At 27.4% G+C, this 26305-nt stretch overlaps 4 protein-coding genes across 4 annotated transcripts; all 4 read left to right on the forward strand.

Moving 5' to 3' along the window:
• The first annotated feature begins 202 nt into the window (after positions 1–202).
• LOC135953317 (U-Kazal-Dg21.2-like) lies at positions 203–785 on the forward strand. Its single transcript, XM_065503155.1, has 3 exons — positions 203–277; positions 349–495; positions 682–785. The coding sequence occupies exons 1-3, from the start codon at positions 250–252 to the stop codon at positions 735–737; spliced, it is 231 nt and encodes a 76-aa protein (XP_065359227.1). The 5' UTR covers positions 203–249; the 3' UTR covers positions 738–785.
• Positions 786–4783: 3998 nt separating this feature from the next.
• On the forward strand, positions 4784–5361 carry LOC135955960 (U-Kazal-Dg21.2-like). The gene is made up of 3 exons (XM_065506400.1): positions 4784–4880; positions 4943–5104; positions 5212–5361. The coding sequence occupies exons 1-3, from the start codon at positions 4853–4855 to the stop codon at positions 5265–5267; spliced, it is 246 nt and encodes an 81-aa protein (XP_065362472.1). The 5' UTR covers positions 4784–4852; the 3' UTR covers positions 5268–5361.
• A 3261-nt stretch (positions 5362–8622) lies between these two features.
• On the forward strand, positions 8623–9916 carry Sfp35C (Seminal fluid protein 35C). The gene is made up of 3 exons (XM_065502978.1): positions 8623–8746; positions 8810–8971; positions 9776–9916. Exons 1-3 carry the CDS (start codon positions 8719–8721, stop codon positions 9829–9831), a joined length of 246 nt encoding a protein of 81 aa, XP_065359050.1. The 5' UTR covers positions 8623–8718; the 3' UTR covers positions 9832–9916.
• A 14611-nt stretch (positions 9917–24527) lies between these two features.
• Positions 24528–25302, forward strand: LOC135955792 (uncharacterized). The gene is made up of 3 exons (XM_065506159.1): positions 24528–24744; positions 24807–24962; positions 25029–25302. The coding sequence occupies exons 1-3, from the start codon at positions 24693–24695 to the stop codon at positions 25268–25270; spliced, it is 450 nt and encodes a 149-aa protein (XP_065362231.1). The 5' UTR covers positions 24528–24692; the 3' UTR covers positions 25271–25302.
• The last annotated feature ends 1003 nt before the right edge of the window (positions 25303–26305 follow it).

A 26305-nucleotide genomic window follows, 5' to 3' on the forward strand; every position in this document is an offset into this window, starting at 1 on the left:
TACAACAATTGTATGCAAAATGAATAATATAGCAGCTACTATACAAATATTTATAAATTTATTAAAAAAAATCCCCCAGTTGTATTGAACTGCATGTAATAAGAATTCAGTTAAAATAAGAAAGTACACAGCATTTTTATTGGCTAAAAATTTCTATATAAACTTAATGAATGCAGTAGCCAATGCTCATATAACTTGTTGGATTTGAAAGAAAAACATTAAAATAAATTTTATTAAATTTTTATAAAAATGAATTACAGTGCAGTAATAGTTTTGGGTAAGTTTAAACTATAAAATAAATAAACTAAGATTTAATATATTTCTATGATTTACTTTAAATATTATTAGCCTTATTTTTCATGTGCTCGGCTCAAGCACAATGTCCCAGTGTTTGCCCTGCTATATATCAGCCCACTTGTGGTTTTAATGGACGCTGCTACAAGCAGTTTAGCAATGCATGTCAAATGAATGTGGCAAATTGCCAAAACAGGGCCAGTAAGTTTTACTGATTAACTGTAATAAATAAATTAAGGGTATTCATGTTTTTCCAAACATAAAATTAGAAATGTTATTGATGTTATTTAATTTGTTAATGTAATACTGTGGTTTGAAACTATATATTTAGAAATAGTGATGTGTTTATGTGATTTTTAATAATAAACTATTTGTTATTATTTTCAGATTTCAGACAAGTCGGTTTAACAAGGTGCTCTGGAAGTGGATCAAAGAAATGTTAACTTAAAAATTTTGTAAACATGGATAAAAATAAAAATACATGCAATTAATGCCATAAATTGTTATTATCTAAAGTCTGGCTTACCCGAAAAAATATTTCCAAAAATCGAGGTAGACATGACATCTTAGTCAATTTTATGGACTGGATTTGTTAATTTTTCAATTAATCTGCTGTTTTCAACATACGTACAAGCATTAGCTTCCTTATCTATTAAGATCCTGAATATACATATATACTTTATAGGGTAGCATGGGCATATTATAGGAATTACAAACGGAATAACAAGCGCATATAAAGGGAGCTCCAATATCTCCAAAAATTTCTATAAATAGTTAATTTCAGAGCAATATAAATAGCGAATTCCTCTATAAATAGCTAATCTCTCGAAAATTTATCAAAAATTTACCATAAATAGCACATTTTTCGTAAATTTACTATCAAAAGCACATTTTTGTAAAATTTACTATAAATAGCAAATTTCTAGAAAATAACTATAAATAGCCAAATTCTCGAAAATTCACATTAATAGCAAATTTCTCTAAAGTTTACTATAAATAGCACATTTCTCAAAAATTGACCATAAATAGCACATTTCTGTTAAATTAACTATTAATAGCACATTTCTAGAATATTAACTATAAATAGCCAAAATTTACATTAATAGCAAATTTCTCGAAAATTTACTATAAATAGCTCGTTTCTGTAAAATTTACTATAAATAGCTAACTTCTAGAAAAATTACTATAAATAGCACATTCCTCGAAAATTTACTATAAAAAGCACATTTCTGAAAAATTTACTATAAATAGCACTTTCTATAAAATTTACTTTAAATAGCCAAATTCTCAAAAATTTACATTAATAGCAAATTTCTGAAACATTTACTATAAATAGCACATTTCTCAAAAAATGGCCATAAATAACACATTTCTGTTAAATTTACTTAAATAGCACATTTCTTCATAGTCACTATTAATAGCACATTTCTGAAACATTTACTATAAATAGCACATTTCTCAAAAATTTACCATAAATAGCACATTTCTGTAAAATTTACTATAAATAGCAAATTTCTAGAAAAGTGACTATAAATAGCACATTTCTCGAAAATGTACTATAAATAGCAAATGTCTCGAAAACTTACTACAAATAGCAATTTTTTCGAAAATTTACAATATATAGCGCATTTCTTGAAAAATCACTGTAAAAAGCACATTTCTATAAAATTTACTATAAATAGCAAATTTCTAGAATACTTACATAAATAGCAATTTTTTTGAAAATTTACTATAAATAGCAAATTTCCCGAAAACCTAATACAATTACCAAATTTACAATAAACAGCACATTTCTCGAAAATTTACTATAAATAGCTCATGTTTGATAAATTTACTATAAATAGCATATTTCTGTAAAATTTGCTATAAATATCTTATTTCTCTAAAATGTTCCTCGAAAATTTACTATAAAAAGCACATTTCTGAAAAATTTACTATAAATAGCCAAATTCTCCAAAATTTACATTAATAGAAAATTTCTCGAGAATTTGCTATAAATAGCACATTACTCAAAAATAGCACATTTCTGTTAAATTTACTATAAATAGCCAATTTCTAGAAAATTATCTATAAATAGCCAAAATTTACATTAATAGCAAATGTCTGGAAAATTTACTATAAATAGCAATTTTTTCGAAAATTTATTATAAAACAGCACATTTCTGTAAAATTGTCAATAAATAGCAATTTTTAAATTTTACTATAAATAGCAAATTTCTTGAAAATTAACTATAAATAGCCAAATTCTCACTAATAGCAAATTTCTTGAAAATTTACTATAAATAGCACATTTCTCAAAAATTTACCATAAATAGCACATTTCTGTAAAATTTACATAAATAGCATACATATCTTTATAAAATTTAGTATAAATAGCACATTTCTCGAAAATTTACTATAAATAGCAAATTTCTCGAAAACTTACTAAAAATAAATTTTTTAAATAGCAAGTTTTCCGAAAATTTATAATAAATAGCAAATTTCTCGAAAACTCAATACAAATAGCAAATTTACAATAAACAGCACATTTCTTGAAAATTTACTATAAATAGCAAATTTCTCGAAAATTTACAATAAATATCACATTTTTTGAAACTTTTCAATAAATAGCAATTTTTTCCAAAAATTTACCATAAATAGCAAATTTTTCGAAAAATTACTATAAATAGCAAATTTACAATAAATGCTTGAAAATTTTCAATAAATAACAAAGTTGCCAAAAACGGATTTTGGGTTGGAGGCATCATTGGTCCCTAATGGTGCGAAATAATAACAGATTTCTTTCTTTCCGGCTATATTATTGTTTTACAATAAGGTGACATTTGTAGGTGACATGAGACATTTCCTGGTTTTGTTATATTTCAAGAAATACAAAGATTTTTTTCTTTTGTTTTTAATTACTTTCAGATTTCAAAGAAGTTGCTTTAACAAACTGTTCTAAAAGTGGCTTAAAAAAATGTTAATTGCTTAATTTGTTTTATATATTGTATTTAATTCCAGCAAATGGGTAGTTGTGTCTAATTTTCATTTCAAATTTAGAAATAATTGTTACAAACATTTAAAAAATTAATAAAATAAAAATTCTCAACTACTACAAATGTAAAATGAAGATATTAAAAATATTTCTATATATTTTATAGTTTAATTTAAGAGGAAATCACGGTGATCAACTTTGACACAAAATAGGTCACCCTGTGTTTCAACAGAATGATTAAAATCTTAATTTTCTGATAGCTTAAGTCCTCCTCTATGGATTTTACCCAAATTGTTTTGCAATCGTACATGTAGTTTAAAAGAAACAGATATTGATTAAACATCTATTAACCACTTGATATACAAAGTTTAAACTGTTGTTTTCAAAGTTTAGTTTAAACTTTTGTTAAATATTAAACCAATTAACAAAATTTAATCTTAAACCTCTACCGATAAACTTATTTTATAAAACAATCTTAAACATTTTAGCAGTTATTATTAAACAAATACAATATTTCTCGTAAAAACAAACAAACTACTGGTCGATGTTCTGAACTCAATGCCAAACTGTCTAAATACGAACTGGTTTAAAATGATTCCAAGAAATCTCAGTGTGTTTTTAAATAGAGACAATAATAAGTAAAAAACATTCAATCCCAACTTTAAAACTAAATGTTTACTTTTAATAATAATTTCTAAACCCTACTTTCAAAAGTTAATGGATTAAATTATTAATCGAGTTTGATATTAAATCATTTATGATCATGAGCGATTTTTTGTTTTTTTTTAACTTTTAGAAACTTATCAAAAGAAATTTCTAATTTTCAAAAGAACTGCTCATCTTTTAAGGCCAAGAACGAATCAAGCCAATATCGGATACTCTGTTCCAAAGTCAAGCGTATCCCAGTGAGAGCGTTCTGCATCGATCGAAACAACTATTATTTGGACGGGCAAGGTCTGGACTATAAGGCGGTTGAGGCAAAACTTCCCAGCCACTTCATTCTATGGATATTTGGCTTTGGTGTCGATTCGGCTGGTTCGGCCGGGCTTCACAACCAATCTCTCACGCTTCGGATCGTAACACATCCATTTTTCATCGCAAGCAATGATTCGGTGAAAAATTATCGAAATTTCGAGAAGTCGACTTTTTAAAAATCGAAAAAAGGCGAAAATTATTACAGGTTTTTAAAATTTTGTTTGGAACTTTTGATTTATAAAATTTAAAATTAATTATGAAAGGGGGATCCTAAAAACTATCCCCCTTATACATACTTTAGGATCGTAAATATTGCTGAAAATACAAATGGCATGACAAACTTATATATACCTCTAAGATGAAAAGTATTTAAAAAAATCAAAACAAAATAAAAATATAAACAAACCTTTTCGACCAAAAATAAAACCCCACTTAATTAGCACTATGGCGGAAAAAAATTATCAACAAATTAAACAAAACAAATTATAGATTCAGTTTTGTTTTTTTTAGCACAAAAAAACTATAAAAGCTTCTTAAAATAAAAAAATGATCATCATACTGATAACAGCAATTCTCACATAAACATCAAAGTTAAACAAAATATTAAAAATGAAATTTTTCTCCGCAATTATTTTCGGTAAGTAGTCGGAAATAAAAATATAACTTAGTAACCAGCTAATTTCTTTTTTTAAATCTTAGCTTTATTCATGATTTGCTGCTCTGTGGGAGTTCAAGCCCAACAACCATGCCCCGTTGTTTGTCCAGCATTGTATAGACCCACCTGTGGTTTCAATGGACGTTGTCATAAACAATTTGACAATGATTGTCAAATGAGTTACACTAACTGCAGTGAGAAACAAAGTAAGTGCGAAATATTAATTATAATTCCCAATATTCATAATAAATTTATATACATGTTTTCTAAAAAACAAAATTATTTTAAATTTTTTTAATTTATTTATTTTCAGATTTCCAAACTGTTGATTTAGCAAAATGCTCTCAAAAGGGTTCAACTAAATGTTAAATTTGATATTAGCTAAGAAATCAGTGTTATTTTTTATATATTTAAAATTAAAGTAAAAAAAAAGAATAAAATAATAAAAAAAATTATAAAAATATTTTTCATCTTCATTATTCTTTTACCTATCATTTATTGTGACAACTAGTTACACAACTAGCTACGTTACTAGTTATTTTCGCACGTACATGTTTTAAGCAGGGGATCAATTGACCCTTTTTGATTACAATGAGACCTAATGATCAAGTAACCACCTAACTGGTTACTTGATCACCTACTTGACCTTTAATAGTCAGTTAAAAAGACATCTCAATAATCGATTGCTTGTAAACAAACCTTCCTACGACAACTCTCTTCAATAGATTACTTCTTTCTGGTGCAGTTCAAAATAAACATTTGAAGTGACTACACTATAGGTTAATTAGAGAGACTAAAGTGACAATTGAATTCACGAAAAGGAAATAAACTGTATGAGTATTATATCAACACAATTTGTATAAAACTAGTTTGTACGAATTACTCACAAAAAAGTGCAGTACAAAATAAGCTTTTAAAATGACTACACTCTAGATTACTTAGATACACTAAAGTGACAATTGACTTCACTCTAGGCTACATGGAAATTTAGTATACTTAAGCAAAAAGAAAATAAACTGTATGAGTATTATATCAACACAATTTGTATAAAACCAGTTTGTACGAATTACTCACAAAAAAGTGCACTACAAAATAAATATTTAAATTGACTACTCTCTAGATTACTTAGAGACACTTAAGTGACTATTATCTTCTCGCTAGATTACCAGGAATGTATAAAGTAACCAATTGACTTTTATCTGCACTACGAGAAGTGCATACGTATCACATGACCCGAAATATTTCAAATGGAGTCAGTCAAGTGGACAGACATTAGTGACAATTACTGTCTATAAGGGATACATTGGCTACTTGCTTAACTGCTGACAAGTTAGTGAATCTGTCCACATGCTATGTTCGTCTGAACTGAATTCTATAAACCTGTACTTTTGTTTTAGTACTTTATTTAAATCTCTTAGAGCAGTTTGTCAATATCCAAAAACAATATGACAGAATACAGAGTACTTTTAAGAGTTTTTTATGGTACATTTGTTATTAATTAACATATTTTAGTAGACATTTTTAGCAACATTTTCTTATAGAACAATTTTCGTATAATTTAGCACAACTATTCGATTTAAATTTTAAAACCTCTAAGAACGAATCAAGCCAATATCGGACTCTCTTCCAAAGTGATGCGTATCCCAGAGAGAGCGTTCTGCTTCAATCGAAACAAATAGTAGTCGGACGGGGCGCGGTCTGGACTAAATAAAGCGGGTGAGGTAAAACTTCCCAACCACTTCATTCCAAATTCTTTTTATCAGGTATTGCAACATGTGGCCTAGCGTAGTCATGACGCAATATTACGATTTCACACCTGGCCGCATATTCTGGACTTTTTTCGGCCAATACTCGCTTTAAACGAATCATTTGTGTTCAGTACAGATTCCCTGTGATGGTCTGGTCAGATTTCAGCAGCTCATAAGAGATATGACACTTTTGCTCCTGCCAAATGCAGAGCATTACCTTAGCACTATGGATATTTGGCTTTGGTTTCGATTCGGCCGGTTGGCCGGGCGATCTCTTACGCTTCTGGTTATTGAAATGGATCCATTTTTCATCGCAAGTAATGATTCGGTACAAAAATTATGTGCTTTTAAAGGGTTCTTGTCTAAAATTCATGGTCTTAAAACTTTTTTGGCTGGCCTGGGCGATCTTTATCTTCCGTATCAAAATCACCACTTCTTATCCGCAAAAATCATCTCTCGAAACCGATGGAACTCATTCACCTTAAGCATTGATGTGCAATCGTTTTGCTTCAGCGGCACTTTTTCCAAATTAAAGAAGTAAAGCAAAACTTCCGGCACAAAATTTTACATTTTCCCTATAATTGCAGTTACGACAATGGTCGTTAAAGGGGAGTCCAAGGCGACCTGTATGATTGCCTACAATCCTCGGAGGTATAGTCATGTATGTCGAATATCTTTATCCTCCCTGTAGCATTCTCTGGAACGGTGACATAGTATGATTCCGGTCCTATATGTGCTCATGACATGGCACTTATGACTATGTAACCATCATAATGTCAACGATGACATTAAGCAACCCAAATGAGGTTTTCATATATCTAAGCCTGAAACGTCATATATGCGCAGGCTTGTTTTATCAAATTATGTGACCGAGGAACTTTCAGGATGGCTCTTAGAGCATAAGTAGGGCAAAACCTCATGGCTCAGTAATAGAAACAATTAAATATTATCAAATTAATTGAATTATATAAAAATATTTACATGTGTAAATAGTGGCAGGCGTACGAAGAACGTCAAAAATTAATCACTCTCATTCCCAAATCGGACCAAAAGTACACAAATTATAGCTATTTTAAAATTCAGATATTTACATATGTAAATAGTGCCAGAGCTAGGGTTAAGAAATTCCCAAAAATATAAAATAACTTTTAAAACTTAAAAAAGATTGCCAAATAGAAAGAGACTGGACCCCAAGTACACAAATAAGACACTCAAGTTTGGCGTAGCGATGTTTTTCAGGTCAAGGCATAGCTACAATTCATATCAGAAAATATACTATGACTAAAATCGGATACATTTCCATTTTAAACGATGTTATGTATCCATACGCTGAGAAAAATATGCCCCCAGATTGTAGATTTCAGCACGACAATGACACAAAACACACCTCTAGGACTCTAGTATTGTAATCGATTTTGTATGAGATTGGTGAAATTGTAGATCGCAAAATACGGACTCAATATTGTATCACAATGTGGTTATAATGGAATGGAGGCGATTTATTCTTTAATTGATTCAATGCATCGTCGCTGTGAAGCAGTAATAAAAAACAATCGATATCCGACAAAATACTGGGTCACTAAAAGGGTTGGAAAATTTGTGTAAAAATTAAACCTAAGTTTCCATTGTTTTGTCATTATGTTAATAATGGGGTTATTTTAGTTTGTTTTATATTTTCAGAACTTAATCAATATATAAGTAAATAAAGTTATATAATAATGAAATACAAATTTCTGTGACCTATTAATTGAATATTTGGAAAAGTTTCCATTGTATTCAAGCACTGTATATAGTTTTTAGGGTCGTAAATATTGTAGAAATTAAAAACGAAATGACGAACTTATATTACAAAAAAAATCAAAACAAAATACAAAAATAAACAAACATGTTCGCCCAAAAGTAAAACCCCGCATAATTAGCACTATGGCTGAATAAAACAACAAATTATAGATTCAGTTTTGTTTTTTTTTTAGCACAAAAAAACTATAAAAGCTTCTTAAAATAAAAAAATGATCATCATACTGATAACAGCAATTCTCACATAAACATCAAAGTTAAACAAAATATTAAAAATGAAATTTTTCTCCGTAATTATTTTCGGTAAGTAGTCGGAAATAAAAATATAACTTAGAAAGGAGCTAATTTGTTTTTTTTAAATCTTAGCTTTATTCATGATTTGCTGCTCTGTGGGAGTTCAAGCCCAACAACCATGCCCCGTTGCTTGTCCAGCTTTGTATAGACCCACCTGTGGTTTCAATGGACGTTGTCATAAACAATTTGTCAATGATTGTCAAATGAGCCACACTAACTGCAGTGAGAAACAAAGTAAGTAGAAAATTTTGAAAAAATGTTTCCACTAAACTGACTTTAAAAGGGTTCAAATTTGAGGGCTTTCTTTTTCTGAAAAAAAAACTTGTAATTTTCATAGACTTTTTCCAAATGGTGCCTTTATTTGTAAATGTTCTAAATAATGAATATTTTCTACTGATAAATTTATGATTGTGTGAAAGTTATAAAAATATAGTGCAATTTTAACCCTCCGTTAGTCGCAATTATTTTCAATCGAAAATATCAAATTGATATCAATAAAAAAAGGCGCGTTTGAAAATAATCTCTTCACTTTTTATTTCGAAAATATAAAAACAATATTATATTCAAAGTATTTAAAAGAGTAATAAAAATAAAATTGCAGTAAAAATATATTTTTATCAAAAAATAGTTTAAAATTTAGGGTGTTTTAAAAAAAAAATTTACAATAAAATTTTTGTTTGCCTATATCAACCACATCAGTTGCGACTAACGGAGGGTTAACATAATTTTTACCGTATTTAGTTAATTTTTAACCTAAAATTATAGTTAAAGTTTTCATACAAAAATTATTTTAAACGACAGTATAACTATAACTTAAGTAATAACCAGACATCGTTAAAATGATCCTTAATATATTTTGTTTCTGAATTTATAAAATTTTTTTAAATTTCATTAAACAAATATAAGACATTTTTAATTTTCCTTTTAAATTTCTGATTTTTTTATAAATATGATTATTTATCATTATTTATTTTCTAAAGAACATGTTTATACTTATTAATATTTTACTTAAAATTTTCTAAATTTATTTATTTTCAGATTTCCAAGTAGTAGATTTAGCTAAATGCTCCCAAAAGGGTTTAGCTCAATGTTAAATTTGAAATAAGCTAAGAAGTCAGTGTTAATTTTTATGTATTAAAATAAATAAATAAAATAATAAAAAAAAACAATTAAAAAAAATCATATTTTAATTTATTATTAGAGACAAAATAAATGTAGACCTTTTTGTTGCTATGGATCAAACCAAATCCAATTAATTAACTTTCACTGGTATAATTCGCCACTTGCATCTCAACTGGTAGAACAACTTGCGCGTCAACAAATAACCACTTGCAAGCAAATAACACAACAAAAAGAACCAGTTAGGCTCTTGCATTAAGCGCTTTATATCTTTAAATTTATATTAAATAAATTGTGTGTGAGATATCATAGACTTTCTATAGAAAATACGATTATACACACTATAGAAAATAGTCAGCTATAGCAGAAAATCATTCTATAGGAATTTGAAAATTAGTCTTTATATATAAAATAGTGAAGATACTTTTCATTATGAAATAGTATCAAAAAAATACATTTTTAAATCGATATAAACGTGTAACCTACTCCAGGCAATGGTCGAAAATAGAGAAATTTTACCAAGTTTATAAATATAAAAAAAACAAGTAAGAGTGCTATATTCGGCTGTGCCGAATCTTATATACCCTACACCAAATTATACTTTAAATATTTTTAGGTAAACAAAATGTTATTTTTTTCCAGTTGTTTTTTCATTTTTTGGAAAAAAATTTTTTCGATTGTTATTTTAAATGTTTAAATTTTTTTTTTTAAATTTTAAATTTTTTTTTTAAATTTAAAATTTTTTTTTTTTTGTGAAAAAAAAAATTCGGGTTAAAATTTTTTTTTCCGATTTTGACCCATTGTAGGTCCATCTTACTATGGTCTTATATACGTCGTTGCAAATGTCTTTGAAATATCTATCATTAGATATCCATATTTTCTATATTAATGTCTTAGTAATCCAGATATAGGTCAAAAATAGGTAAAAAATCGAAGTTGTCTTGGATTTTTCCTCATATCTCAGCCATTTGTGGACCGATTTTGCTGATTTTAAATAGCAAAATTCTCGAAAGCATGTCTGACAGAATTATTGAAGATTTGGATTCCGAAGATATCTGGGGTCTTCAGAAAATTGACTTCAACAGACAGGCGGACAGACAGACAGACGGACATGGCTTAATCGACTCCGCTAACTATAAGGATCCAGAATATACTTTATATGAAATGAAAAATGTAGAAATTACAAACGGAATGACAAACTTATATATACCCTTCTCACGAAGATGAAGGGTATAAAAATATCATATCGAGGTTTTCAAAATTCTTTACAAATTATAATGAACATATTTAGTGGTATTAATCTGTTATTTAATTGTTATCTGTCCGCTCAAAACGTAGCCATAGGTGAAGATTTGATCAAAAATAGTACATTTTCAGTATTTTTTTTATACCATTCACCTTCGTGAGAATGGTATACATAAGTTTATCATTCCGTTTGTTATTTCCACAATATAATTTTCCTACCCTATAAGGTATATATTTTGGATCCTTATTGATAGCTGAGTCTATTAAGCCATGTCCGTCTGTCTATTGAAATCATCTTTCCGAAGCCCCCAAATAACTCAGTTGCTATTTAAAATCGAGGAAATCGGTCCACAAATAGCTTTTTGACTTATATCTGGATTACTAAGTCATTAATATAGACAATATGAATATCTAATGATAGATATTTCAAAGACCTCCGCAACGACGTATATAATACCATAGTAAGTTGGACCTACAATGCCTCAAAATCGGAAAAAATATTTTTTTTCACCAACCGTTTTTTTTCGCTAAATATTAAAAACCAAAAAAAAAAATTAAAAAACAATTCGAAAAAATTATTTTTCCAAAATATGAAAAAACACAACTTAAGAAAAAAAATAAATTTTGTATACCTAAAAATATTTAAAATTTTTATTTTGAAGTATAATTTGGTGAAGGGTATATAAGAATCGGCACAGCCGAATATAGCTCTCTTACTTGTTTTTTTTAATTATTTTTTATTTTCATTTTCAATATTTTCAAAAATTATTACGATACCTTAGCATTTTTTGTGAGCTTTCAAATAAAATATGTAATATTTAGATTCTGGCCCACTGTGCACTGGTATTAGCAACATCATGCTGTAAGTCAGTGTTTATAATTAGAGATTTTTCTTTTTGATGACTTTGTACATCGCTGATGAACGGAATATAAGGTTCGACATATCCGAATAGTGTTCTTTTAATTACTATTTTTAATCCCCACCAAGTATATACATAACATACATATATTCTGGATCGTTATAGATAACGGAGTCCATATATGATTCATACATCAACATATCCGGTATTGAATCGGTTCGGTTGGTATTTACAATAGAGAAAATCGGCATACAAATGGCTAAAATATTAGGAAAAAGCCTGGACATCCTCGATTTTTGGCCTAAAAATATCTATATCTGGATTACTAAGTCATTAATATAGACTATATCAAAGTAATTTGCAATGACTTATTTAAGGCCATTTGGGTCACAATCAGGAAACATATTTTTTAACCCAAATTTTTTTCACTAATGAATTTAAAAAAATAAAAATTTTAAATATTATAAAAAATAAAATTTTTGGTACAAAAATTAACAACACCAAAAAAACATTTGAATTTTGTTTACCTAAAAATATTTAACCCCGAATTCATAAAACAAATTTAAATTTAAACAATGTTTTAAAGCAAAATTTCATTACAAAATTTGATTTTAAAATGTTGTTTAAATTTAAAAATTGTTTATGAATACGGCCATTAATATTTATTTTAAAGTAAAATTTGGTGAAGGGTATATAAGATTCGGCACAGCCGAATATAGCTCTCTTACTTGTTTTTAACTATAACTACCTACTTATAAACTTCTATATTTTTTGATTTATTAATGTATAACTTAATTAAACAAAATCACTAAATCTTAAAGTGTGCTACTATTTGCTTTTTTACTCATTTGCATAATATTTAGCAATTACAAACTTAAAGTTTCATTTCTCTTGATAAACAAGTTTATGGTTTGAGTTCTTCTTCTATAAAATAAACATTTATATGTATATTTGAACATTAATTAAAAAAAAATAAGGAATAAACAAATAACATCTACATACAATAAACATCTACATACCAAGATTTCATAAAAATCCCCAAAACGAAAACTAATTAATAAAAACAAGTAAGGGAGCTACATTTATTAGGCTGTGACGAATCTTATATACCCTTCACCAAAGACTAAGAATACTTTTTTTAATATTTTTAGTTTTTTTTTAATTTATAGTGAAGGATATAAAATTACCATATGATGCCCTATAATTTGTCAAACGCATGTGTTTATATAATGTTAATGTAATGAATTTCCGATATTTTTTGTCAAATGTCAGCCGAGTCAATAAAAAGTTAACTCCAATAAATATTTACGTAAGCAAAAGGAGAAATTAATCATTAAGTTTAAAACTCCAAAAAAATCGTTGAATATATAGCGAAATGAATAAACCATTTTTATTATTTTGTCTGCCTTACATCTACTAAACCTAATCAATTAAGAGGGAGTGTAATACTTAATTTATTTGTTTTAAAAATTCCCCTTCGTTTTAGTTAAAGAAAACCACTTAAAAATGTTAACCCTTAGATGTACTGGACTAATTTATTTGGCTGAAATTTGGCTTATTTATTAATTTACTATTTGATGATTTAAAATATTTTTAATATATCAGCAAAGCAACAATAAAACGGCACTTAAACCCAATAAATTGCAGCTACAAGTCATCGAAAAACATTTTAAACATTAGTATTTTAACTACTTTTTTAAAAAAGTACTTTTTTATAATAGTAGTATTTTTACTACATTGTGTAAAAAAAAGTACTATTTCTACTACATTTTTAAAAATGTATTTGAAATACTATTTGAAAAAGGTAGTAGAAATACAACTTAAAATAAGCAGTGAAATACCACTATTTTAGAAAAAGAGTTGAAATACTGCTTGTTTTAAAAAAGGAGGAGAAATACCATTTTTTAAAAAAAAGGAGTAGAAATACTACTTTTTTTTAAAAAATGGAGTAGAAATACTACTTTTTTTTAAAAAAAGGAGTAGAAATACTACTTTTTAAAAAAAAAGGAGTAGAAATACTACTTTTTTAAAAAAAGGGAGTAGAAATACTACTTTTTTAAAAAAAAGGAGTAGAAATACTACTTTTTCTAAAAAGTAGTAGAAATATTTTTGAAAAAAGTAGTAGAAATACTACTTTAAAAAAAAAAGAAGTTGAAATATTTTACTTATTTAAAAAAGTAGTAGTATAGTCGAAATACTACTATTTTAGAAAAGGAGTAGAAATACTACTTTTTTTGAAAAAAGTAGTAGAAATAATAAATTTTTTGAAAAAAGTAGTAGAAATACTAAATTTTTGGAAAAAAGTAGTAGAAATAATACTATTTCAGAAAAGGAGTAGAAAACTACTTTTTTAAAAAAAGTATTAAAAATACTACTTTTTTAAAAAAATTGTAGAAATTTTTGTTGAAAAAAGTAGTAGAAATATTTTTGAAAAAAGTAGTAGAAATACTACTTTTAAAAAAAAAAAGAAGTTGAAATATTTTACTTATTTAAAAAAGTAGTAGAAATACTACTTTTTTAAAAAAGGAGTAGAAATACTACATTTTTGGAAAAAAGTAGTAGAAATACTACTATTTTAAAAAAGGAGTAGAAATACTACATTTTTGGAAAAAAGTAGTAGAAATACTACTTTTTTAAAAAAATTGTAGAAATTTTTGTTGAAAAAAGTAGTAGAAATATTTTTGAAAAAAGTAGTAGAAATATTTTTGAAAAAAGTAGTAGAAATATTTTTGAAAAAAGTAGTAGAAATACTACTTTTAAAAAAAAGATGTTGAAATATTTTACTTATTTAAAAAAGTAGTAGAAATACTACTTTTTTAAAAAAGTAGTATATATAAAAGTAGTATATATATAAGGCAGTAAGTTTTGATATTTATTTTTTTTTTATTTCTCTAAAATCTTTAATAGAAAACATTAGTAGAATGGAAATGAAATATTATAAAATAGAAATCTTTTTATTTTAATATATTCATAGCAAAAATTGATTTAAATTTTTAATTAAATGAAATCTTTATATTAATAACATTTTATTACTTTTTTCAAATTTCAGAATTCAGACAAGTTAATATACAAGAATGCTCAAAGCGCGGTGTCCGCACTTGTTAATTTAAAACAATTTGATTTGTTTACTATAGATTAATCTTGAATATTTAATATAATAAATTAACAAATTTAAATAAAAAATATGAGTTTAATATAAATGATAAACAAATAATTTATTAATATTACAAAAAAAAAGCGCAAACAGAAGCTGCTGCTTGCTAACTGTCTGGTAATTCCAGACATTTTCTAAAATCTGCTAAAAACACACATAGTTACACCTTGTTTCATAGTTATCGTAGAGGTTTGTATACAAATGAGCTAAATTTGACAAATGTTTAAAATATAAATTAGTTAGAAAAACTTTAGATATCTTAAATAGTTATTCGTGTCAGTTTTATTACGATTTTCTCCACAAATCAATTAGTTTTGAAATGATGGAACTTAAACGTTCTATACCGCCGATAATTGTTGGTGATCTTTGTCCTGTTGTCGTTGTAGCGGTTGCTGATCCCAATGTTGGTGGTATGGCGGTTGTCTTTGAGATTAATGTTCCCGTTGTTGTCGTTGTAGAGGATGGTGACAGTTTTTCCTCTTTAAATGGCATACTTCTCTCTGAAGTTTTTTCTAATTTATTCAAATTGGAGTAGAATCTCTCTTCGGACGAAGAATCAAATAGGCCATGTTCACGCAGATCTCTTAAGAGCATACCTTGTATTTGGCGCGGTTTTTGTATCTCGTTTCTTTCGTCATCATATTCTGGATCTCTCAGAAGACGTTCCAATTTCTGTCTGAGATCTGAAGCGGGTTTAGCGTAAGCTATAGAGATCAGGACTAGAATAAGTAATAGATGATTTGTTTTAGTTATTACAAGACAGTTTAAAAAAGTGTCTGGTTAAGACAGTTTTCTATCTATAGAAAAGTGTCTGGTTAAGACAGTTTTCTATCTATAGAAAAGTGTCTGGTTAAGACAGTTTTCTATCTATAGAAAAGTGTCTGGTTAAGACAGTTTTCTATCTATAGAAAAGTGTCTGGTTAAGACAGTTTTCTATCTATAGAAAAGTGTCTGGTTAAGACAGTTTTCTATCTATAGAAAAGTGTCTGGTTAAGACAGTTTTCTATCTATAGAAAAGTGTCTGGTTAAGACAGTTTTCTATCTATAGAAAAGTGTCTGGTTAAGACAGTTTTCTATCTATAGAAAAGTGTCTGGTTAAGACAGTTTTCTATCTATAGAAAAGTGTCTGGTTAAGACAGTTTTCTATCTATAGAAAAGTGTCTGGTTAAGACAGTTTTCTATCTATAGAAAAGTGTCTGGTTAAGACAGTTTTCTATCTATAGAAAAGTGTCTGGTTAAGACAGTTTTCTATCTATAGAAAAGTGTCTGGTTAAGACAGTTTTCTATCTATAGAAAAGTGTATGGTTAAGACAGTTTTCTATCTATAGAAAAGTGTCTGGTTAAGACAGTTTTCTATCTATAGAAAAGTGTCTGGTTAAGACAGTTTTCTATCTATAGAAAAGTGTCTGGTTAAGACAGTTTTCTATCTATAGAAAAGTGTCTGGTTAAGACAGGTTTTTCTATCTTTAGAAAAGTGTATTTTTAAGACAGTTTTCTAATGTGTCTTATTATGACACTTTTCTAACTTTAGAAGAGTGTCTTGTTAAGACAGTGTTATTGTTTTTAGAAAAGTGTGTTGTTAAAACAGTTTTATGTCTTTAGAACGGTCTGTTGTTATTTTAATTTGTCACCGATTGATTTATTTTATATCATTAATTCCTTACATATTTAATGATAACTTTTTTAATTCCCACAATGTCTTGAACACTTGAACTTACCCATTAAAAAAATGCAGCTTAAAAGTTTAATACGAATATAAATCATTTTATTTAAATGTTTATTTACAACAACAAACAATTGCACGTCTAAACTGACAAAACTCTACTAAATAATATTGAAATGAAACATCAAACATTTATAATTAAAAAATATCGAAATTTGTTGTACGTGATATTAGTTATGCGTCAAATGGGTACAAACAAATTTTATCTGAAAATCACGTTTTACAATAAATAATTACAAATACATATATTTCTTTATACTAAGAATAATAAAAAACCTAAATAAATAAAAACTATTGTATGAAAATCTTAATATTGCAGCGTTTAAATAACGGCTGTGTGAAATTTTCACAAAATGAGGAAGGTAAAATATGATGGGAAGCTAAAATTAATAAAAAAAATAAAAAAAAATATTAACAAAAAATTTAAATTAAAAATAAAGATCAAACTATTAACTCACTGCAGCCACAATTTATTTTATCTAGTAGACATTTATTGTTGATCACATAGATACAATTCAGATCTGTGACACAAACTGGCTCATATTTCTGCGTGCACTTTGTATTATCTGACCACTTACACGGTATGGAATCCTCTTCATAGTCATAATCGCCATTATTTTGTGGTTTAAGAGATGCATAGGTGTTTAAAATGAAATCGGCATCATATACAGAATATTTATCGTATAAGTCTTCTAATTTAATATTGGGTGATTTGATGGAATTCAAATAGTTTTGAAAACTGTTCGGTGATTTATTAGGAATGATGGCTGAAACATAAAATATATATGTATGAATTTTACAGACTTTTTAACACATATCAGCAGCACAAAATCAGTGGTTTTTTTGATAATACCGAATGTTGCACAGTACGCCGATTGCATAAATAATGATTATTAAATATAGTAATTTTATAGAAAATTCTCTTGTTAATACAACTTTTCTGCCTTTTGGAAAGTCTACTGTTAAGACAGTTTTCTATCTTTTGTGAAAAGTATCTTGTTAAAACAATTTTCTGTCTTTTAGAAAAGTGTCTTGTTAAAACAGTTTTCTGTCTATAAAAAGTGTCTTGTTAAGACAGTTTTCTGTCTATAGAAAAGTGTGTTGTTAAGACAGTTTTTGTCTTTTAGAAAAGTGTCTTGTTAAAACAGTTTTCTGTCTATAAAAAGTGTCTTGTTAAGACAGTTTTGTGTCTTAACAAGACACAGTTTTAAGACAGTTTTCTGTCTATAGAAAAGTGTCTTGTTAAGACGTTTTTCTGTCTTGTTAAGAAAAGTGTCTTGTTAAGACAGTTTTCTGTCTATAGAAAAGTGTCTTAGTGTAATTTAGAAGAGTGTGTTGTTAAAACAGTGTTTTGGAAAAGTGTCGTTTTAAAGCAGTTTTATGTCTTTTAGAAAATTTTCTGGTTAAGACAGTTTTCTGTCTTGAGAAAAGTGACTTGTTTTCTCTTAGACAAGTATCGTCATATTTCTGTAACGGAAGAAATCTTCAGTCGAAAAGGCAACGATATAATATATGTGGTAAAATTCATTGAAATCAGAGATATCAAATCCGAAAATAGCAACTTTCTGTTCGTTTTGCTATCACTACTAAAATCTTATATCTAATATATTTACATACTTATCGATGTAAATTATCAAAATAAATTAAATTATAACATCTGCTTTATTAATAAATTAATGCAGAAACATTTTATGCGTATTTTTGAGAGATTTCTATTAATTTCTTAAATTCCATGCTTACCTCCTAGACATGCACCCATAAACAACAAAACAATATTTATGATTCTAAAAAGATCTAACATTTTTTTCTAATATTTAAACAAATTGAACTTTAACGTTAAACCACGTATTACAAACTAAACTTAAATTTAAACAAAATTAAGGTTTTATACACAATTCTCTTGTAAACTTAAAGAATTTCTCACATTCTTTGAAGTCCCCCCAAAAAATAAAAACTGAAACAGAAAGTGAAATTTTCAATCGAGAACAGGTTGCGTGCTTATTTATACATTTTTGAAATTATAATTATATATAGGTGCAATAACTTAAAACAATAATGATTGATTTGTTTTTACAAACCAAAATACATTACTAAATAATTATTTAATTAAATTTTCATGACCAAAAAATATGGTCCAGCGTTCATAGCCCTCTTCACATAGATAACTATCCATGGCACAATAAGCTGCACTAAAATCTGTAAAGTCTAGTTAATTATAACAAAAAATAAATTAAAATATATTTAAATATTTCTTAATTGAGAATTTAAATTATTTACTTTTGCCTTGTTTACATGCTGCTATATCCATGTGACATTTACTGGGATATTTACGTATGCAGACGTCATTTGCAGTATCTTCTAGTAGACAAATTTCACTATCTGCCGTTATGGTGCAATTCGATTCAAGACCACATTGTATCGGCACAGCCGTTATATTTTGATAAAATGTTACTGAAATTGTGTAAATTCCCAAACCTTAATAATAGTTGTTCTGTTTGTGTTTGAGTTAATTAATATTTACCAGCCATAAGACTTAAGAGTAAACATTTTATAAAATTTTGAAAAATCATTTTTTTTTCTATCAATTTTAAATTTATTATTAAGCTACTCCAATACTACAATGTTTCCCTTTATTAATGTAGCTGAAAACTAAAGTAAAGTCTAATTGTGTTAGCTATAAAATATAGGTACGAAGACTCTTAAATAAGGCTCAAGTGGACTTACTCAAAAATATGTTTGTATGAAGTCATATGTACGAGTATTAACATTAAAACCATAGAGAAATACACATAGAGGGGGAACTAGAAAAAAAAACTCAAAACTAAAAATTTACTTAAAATCATCACACATACGGGATTTGCTTTTATTAACATCGTTTTATTTACTAATACATTCTCACCACTTAGACTTTCACAACTGAGTTAGTTCTTTGACATGAGAGTTTCCGATCTATGTGTATTTATCTATGATTAATACAAAGTGTCTACACTGAAAAAAAAGTTTAAATGATTTTTAATTTAAATAAACAAATGAATTAACAGATATCCACATATCGCTATTCGATATCGTCAATGGAAACTTTTCGAAATATTCAATTAATAGGCCTGGTATTGACAAAACTATGTAGGCTTCCATCGTAGTATAATTTTGAGTCCGTATTTTGCGATCTAAAATTTCCCATAGATTTTCTATGAGATTGAAATATGGCAATTGGGCAGGTCTCTTCGAAATACATACCTCATTGGATTGTAACCACTCCGTTATAACCCTAGAGGTGTGTTTGGTATCATATCTTCCTCACCATTTGGATACATAACATCGTTTAGAATGGATCTATATGATATGAATTGGACTCATACCTTGACCTGAGAAACAGTCCCACACCATAATATTGCCTCATGACTGCCTTAATTGTGTACTTGCGGTCCAGTCTCTTTACATATGTTCTCCCATCACTGCCTCTTAATTGTACTTGGATTCATTCGAAAACAGAATAGTATTCCAATTCTGTGTCGACCAGTTTAAATGTTCTTTAGCAAATTGTATACAAGCAGTACGGTTTTTTTAGAAATAAGAGGTTCAAGAAATCGTTTTAATTTTTAGATTATTAATAACCTCCCGAATAACCTACGAGGTCTTTACCAGTTTAATTTATTTTAAATTCTTGAAACTGCTGATTTATTAATTCAACACTAAAATAAAATAAATATTGAAATAAAGTTTCTTATATATAGTTGTAGTGTTCTTTCTTGTAGAAGTTTAAAATATTTCTTTATATTAAAAATTGAAATTTTATATTCAACATAATCTTTTCTAAAAGTGTATTATTAAAAAACATACTGAGGTGATAATATGTTATCAATTATTTATTTAATTGCGAGTATATACTCGTATGTATTTTTTCTCTTTCTGTGTTCACTCATTTCCAAATATTGTTAGTTTTTTATCAGTACCTTTCATCTGTAAAATTTTGTAGCAACAAATAATATTTTGATAAAAACCAGAGAGAGCTATCTGAACAATTTTCAGTGGGGCCAATTTGTTTTCTAAAGTACTTGACTAATTGCTAAAGAATGTATGCAAGAATCATGGACCTATGTTTCTAGAACTTACATACATGATTCATGCATCAATGTATCCGGCAATGATCCGTTTCGGATGCTATTTGAAATCGAGAAATAGGACCACAAATGCCTGATATATAAGGAAAAAAACAGGAAAACCTCAATTTATTATCTATATCTGGATTATTAAGTTATTATAGACAATACTGATATCTAATGATAAATATTTCAAAGACTTATATATCGACTTATATAACGCCATAAAGGGAAAAGTATTTTTAAACCCGATTTTTTTTACAAACAAATTTAAAATTCTGAAATCCGCTTATGTTGATCCATAACATATTAAAAATCAAGGTAATCTATACCGCTAATATACAGCTCCAATACCGAAATACTTGCAATTGCCGTTATCGATAAAATACTGTTACCGAAATAATTAAAAACCGGTAACCGTTATAATCAGTTTGAAATTCTTTACTAATTGAAAATTAAATTATATACTAATTTTGGTTACCGATACCTCTAAAACAAAGTTACTGTTATTCTAGATACTTTTTTTAAATTATAAAAATAAAAATTTGTATATGTAAAATAATTGATTAATTCAGAATTAAATTCATTCAATAAAACCATTTTCAACAAATTCACCTTTTGAATTTTATTTGAATAGAATTAATTTATAATGCAATTAATGCATAATCAAATTCCTTCAACCTTTGAATGATTAAATTTTTGTTAATTCAAATCTAATCCAAATTTAATGAGAATATTTGTTCATCATTCAATTTGTTTTGTTTTTAATACTTTAGAAAATGAATTATAGAAAAATTTAATCATCAATTAAATTTATTAATTTATTTTGTAATGGATTATTTGAGTTAAAAAAAAATCATTAATGATTCAATAAGGATAAAGAATAAATTCTGAAAGGAATAAATTCAATACATATTACGTACCAATGAATTAATTCATAAAGAATTATTTCATGGAATGGTCAGGATAACAAATTTAATTTGATTTTGAAAATTTAATTATGAATTATGTATACATACAACCCCAAAAGAGTTAATTATTTATTTATTTAAAAAGCACAGATACATAAACATATCAACAACAAAAAAAAGTTCTAAAACAAATCTATTTATTTAAAATAAAATCATTATAGCTATAGAAAAACAATTGAGTAAATATTTAATTTAATTAAATATAATAGATGACAACAAAATACACTAGTTGTTTCAGCAGCAACACTGCTGAGGAAATAAGTGAAGGGAAATCGTGATCATACAGTAGTCCCTTGATGTTTCAATATATTGTTACGTTTTTACGTTTTAATTGCAAATTAAAGTGATCAGATGTTTAAAATTTGTAACAACTTTTTATTAAATTTACACAACAATTTAAATAGTCACACACCCTTATATTACAAACTTTATAATGTCCAAGAATACACTGGTAATACAGTTGATTCTAACAGCGCCTATGATAAACTGACTGATTGCAACCTGCTGTTAGTATTTATAAACACAGTGCCATCATCTAGTAATTTCTTGATTTTTCTATCTAACGAACAAAACTAGAATGTTCTATTTGTAGAGCTTTTATCGCATTTAACAGTTAACGTTGTTATACTTACAAACAGCGTGTTAAAATAATATTTTGAAAAATCATATTTTTTCCTATCAATTTTAAATTTATTATTAAGCTACTCCAATACTACAATGTTTCCCTTTATTAATGTAGCTGAAAACTAATTGTGTTAGCTATAAAATATAGGTACGAAGACTCTTAAATAAGGCTCAAGTGGACTTACTCAAAAATATGTTTGTATGAAGTCATATGTACGAGTATTAACATTAAAACCCTAGAGAAATATACATAGAGCGGAAACTAGAAAAAAAAACTCAAACAAAAAATTTACTTAAAAACATAACACATACATACATGATTTGCTTTTATTCACATCGTTTTATTTACTAATACATTCTCACCACTTAGACTTTTCACAACTGAGTTAGGTCTTTGACAGGATAGTTTCCGATCTATGTGTATTTATCTATGATTAAAACAAAGTGTCTACACTGAAAAAAATGTTAAAGTGATTTTTAATTTAAATAAACAAACGAATTAACAGATATCCACATATCGCTATTCGATATCGTCAATGGAAACTTTTCGAAATATTCAATTCATGGAAATGATGAATGTTGCAAGCAGTCGTTACAAACCTTTCTTCAAATTGATAGTGTAATTTCGTAACAATTTTATTTATTCATTTTCCTTAATCTTAAGCATTAATTCTAAGGATAAGACCATTATAGAGTACTAACTTGAATATAAAATCAAATATTAAACAAAATTATGACATCCCTGACTTTTACACACATTTTAAAGGTCAGTAGGACAAAATCATCATTGAAAACTTGAAGACTTTGTCTGGCTCATGTTTATCCAAATGTAAGAGAAAAATTAAATATCAAAATATACAATTACACAACTAAACCGAACTACATTACAGATTGATCTACTTTTTAATGCATTTTTTTCTTTTGAGTGTTTAAAGAACATATTAAAATTTGAAAGTAATTGACAAATTTCAAACGAATTAACAAATTTTCAGAGGAACAAACTTTTTGCGATACTTTTACATTAGACCAGGGATTACTGTAAAACATTTTCCGAACAGACAACAGATAAAAAAGTAATAATAACAAGTAAGAGTGTTATATTCGGCTGTGCCGAATTTTGTATACCCACTATCAATATGATACAATAAAATATTTTTCTGTTATAGGCGTTATATAAGGGGTAGGGTGAATTATGGGCCGATCCTCACAAAAGTTGGTAGAAAGATTAAAGTTCATATTAAATATGTTTATGTCCAATTTCATCATGATATTTAATTATAAAACAATTATGAATGTTCAAGTCATTTTCTGAGGGTGCCTTGTATGGGGACTAAGGACAAATGTTGCCCGATTTTCCCCATACTTTACAGTTTAATTTCAGAGTACTTAGAACTAATTTGTGCAAAATTGTATCACGATTGCCGCATAATCAACATAATTATGATTGTTCAAGCAGTATACCGGAAGGAGATTTGTATGGGGGCTTGGACCGATATTGCAAATTTGCAATAACAAACAAACCTTATCAATGTAGAGTATTTGTGGAAAATTTTAGCCACATAGCTTCTTTCGTTTGGGCCCTATCGTGTTTTCAACAGACATACACGGACATAGTCAGATCATCTTAGAATCTTATGAGGACCCAGAATATATATTCTTATGTGAGTCTGCATCAAGTATTTTAATGTGTTACAAACGGAATTACAAATTCAATATGTCTTCCATATTTTTGATGCTAAGTATAAAAATATTTACATTATTACTCACTGAAAATTTAAATTTATAATAAATTTTTACTGCGACAAACGACAAATAAAAAATTGATAACAATTTAACATGAAACGCATTTACTCACATAAAATTAAATTATTAAACAAAAATTCAAAAACCATAACAACATAAAAAACAAACAATTTTCTTTTATAATTAAAATTATTAACAAAAAAAAAATAAAATAAAAACAACAGTTATTTTGTTGTTAAGGTAACAAATAATAAATTGTTTACATACATTTGAACAAAAACATTAAACATGTTAAAAGCAAAACACTTGTGGCACAAAATTGTTAAAATTTTTGTATTTTGTTTATAAATGTGACTTGAAATTGTAGCAAATTTATGAAATTCATTTAGTTTATGTAAACCATTGCTAATAACGAAATGTTGTACCCCAAAGTGCTGATAGCTATATTTTCAATAGCATTTTTAAATGGTAACTGATTAAAGTGTTAGAAATTGTAATATTAATTGAAAGAAAATTCTATTTTATTTAAGTGGTTTTTGCCGCAACTGAGAAGATTGAGGACTGCGATTTTCCCTGTGAGGTAAATGACACAAAACCGGTTTGTGTCTTGGATAGAGATGAGTTTTGTTTCCGCATATTACCCTCAAAATGTGTTATGGAACGCATGCAATGTATATTTGAAAAAGGTAAAAATACATATTTTAATTAAAAATTTAAAAAAATAATAATTTTGAGCTACTTAATTCTTTTAGATTATATGATTTATATTGATATGTACTGTGAATTGGAGGCTTTCATGTGTGAAGATCAGCCCTTAATTCAATCTCCACCCGAAGACAGTGAACAGGAACATAGTGAAAGTTCTGAAGATAATGTTGATGTGATTCTCAAAAACGACCATGAAAAACTTGAAGATCTCAATGAACCCATTGAAAATGTAGTTGATTTAAATGCTAGTGAAGCAAGTGATGTTGAAAATATTGATAATAATTAATAAATAATGTTATTGTACAATACAATGGAAAACTTTTTTTGGAAAATTATATTAGTTGTGTTCCTGTACTTGATAATTTTTAATAATTTGTACAAATTATTACTGTAAGTTACGGGATTCCGTTCGTTTACTTTTAAAAACTTGTAACGAGACAGCAAGAGAGTGTTAAAAGTGACAGTTCGTAGATAGAGAACATGATATTTTTAACTGGACATTTCTTGTCGAGTACATTCTTTACATTGGCAAAATGGAAACTTTTAAACTTATGAAAGAAAGAAGACTAAAACAAGTAAGAGAGCTAAATTCGTATGTGCAAAGGACATTGAAATATATATCGAGGTTGTCATGATTTTTTTCTTTATAGCCATTTGTGGGGGGATTTTCTCGATTTTAAATAGCAACTGAACCGGGTCTATAGCGTATATTCGGCTGTGCCGGATCTTGTATACCCACCATCAATATGTTACAATATATGGTCACTTATGAACCGATCCTCGGAAATTGGTAGAATGGTTCTTATTAAACTTGTTTATGTATCATCACGATATTTAATTATTATAAGACAATTATGAATTTTTTCTGAGGGGGTCCTAGGGACAAATGTTGCTTGATTTTCGCCATACTAAACAGTATAATTTCAGATTACTTAGAAATAATTTGTGAAAAGTTTCAGCCAGCTAGCTCGTTTGGGACCTATCGTATTTTCAACAGACAGACAGACGGACAGACGGACGGACATTGCTAGATCGTCTTAGAATCTTATGATGACCCAGAATATATATACTTTTTGGATCTACGACCAATATTTCGATATGTTACAAACGGAATAACAAAATCAATATACACCACATCTTTTTTGATAATACGCAGCAAGCATTTGTCACAAAAATTAGCATTGCTCGTTAATTTCGTACTTAAAAGTTTTGGAAAGCTACTTTATTATGTTTTTCCACTAAAACAAGAAAAATATTTTACTGCCTCACGATCAAATTAGAGCGTGAAGAAAATTAATTTTTTTTTAGAAAAGGTAACGAC

This window comes from Calliphora vicina, chromosome 3, assembly GCF_958450345.1.
Source record: "Calliphora vicina chromosome 3, idCalVici1.1, whole genome shotgun sequence".
Lineage (NCBI taxonomy): Eukaryota > Metazoa > Arthropoda > Insecta > Diptera > Calliphoridae > Calliphora > Calliphora vicina.

Bases quoted from the DNA above. Each gene is read 5' to 3' on its own strand.
- LOC135953317 (XM_065503155.1), top strand. From the start codon at position 250: ATGAATTACAGTGCAGTAATAGTTTTGG. The intron at 278-348 runs GTAAGTTTAAAC...AAATATTATTAG, and splicing joins CAGTGCAGTAATAGTTTTGG to CCTTATTTTTCATGTGCTCG. The intron at 496-681 runs GTAAGTTTTACT...TATTATTTTCAG, and splicing joins AAATTGCCAAAACAGGGCCA to ATTTCAGACAAGTCGGTTTA.
- LOC135955960 (XM_065506400.1), top strand. From the start codon at position 4,853: ATGAAATTTTTCTCCGCAATTATTTTCG. The intron at 4,881-4,942 runs GTAAGTAGTCGG...TTTAAATCTTAG, and splicing joins TTTCTCCGCAATTATTTTCG to CTTTATTCATGATTTGCTGC. The intron at 5,105-5,211 runs GTAAGTGCGAAA...ATTTATTTTCAG, and splicing joins TAACTGCAGTGAGAAACAAA to ATTTCCAAACTGTTGATTTA.
- Sfp35C (XM_065502978.1), top strand. From the start codon at position 8,719: ATGAAATTTTTCTCCGTAATTATTTTCG. The intron at 8,747-8,809 runs GTAAGTAGTCGG...TTTAAATCTTAG, and splicing joins TTTCTCCGTAATTATTTTCG to CTTTATTCATGATTTGCTGC. The intron at 8,972-9,775 runs GTAAGTAGAAAA...ATTTATTTTCAG, and splicing joins TAACTGCAGTGAGAAACAAA to ATTTCCAAGTAGTAGATTTA.
- LOC135955792 (XM_065506159.1), top strand. From the start codon at position 24,693: ATGTTGTACCCCAAAGTGCTGATAGCTATATTTTCAATAGCATTTTTA. The intron at 24,745-24,806 runs GTAACTGATTAA...ATTTTATTTAAG, and splicing joins TTCAATAGCATTTTTAAATG to TGGTTTTTGCCGCAACTGAG. The intron at 24,963-25,028 runs GTAAAAATACAT...TAATTCTTTTAG, and splicing joins GCAATGTATATTTGAAAAAG to ATTATATGATTTATATTGAT.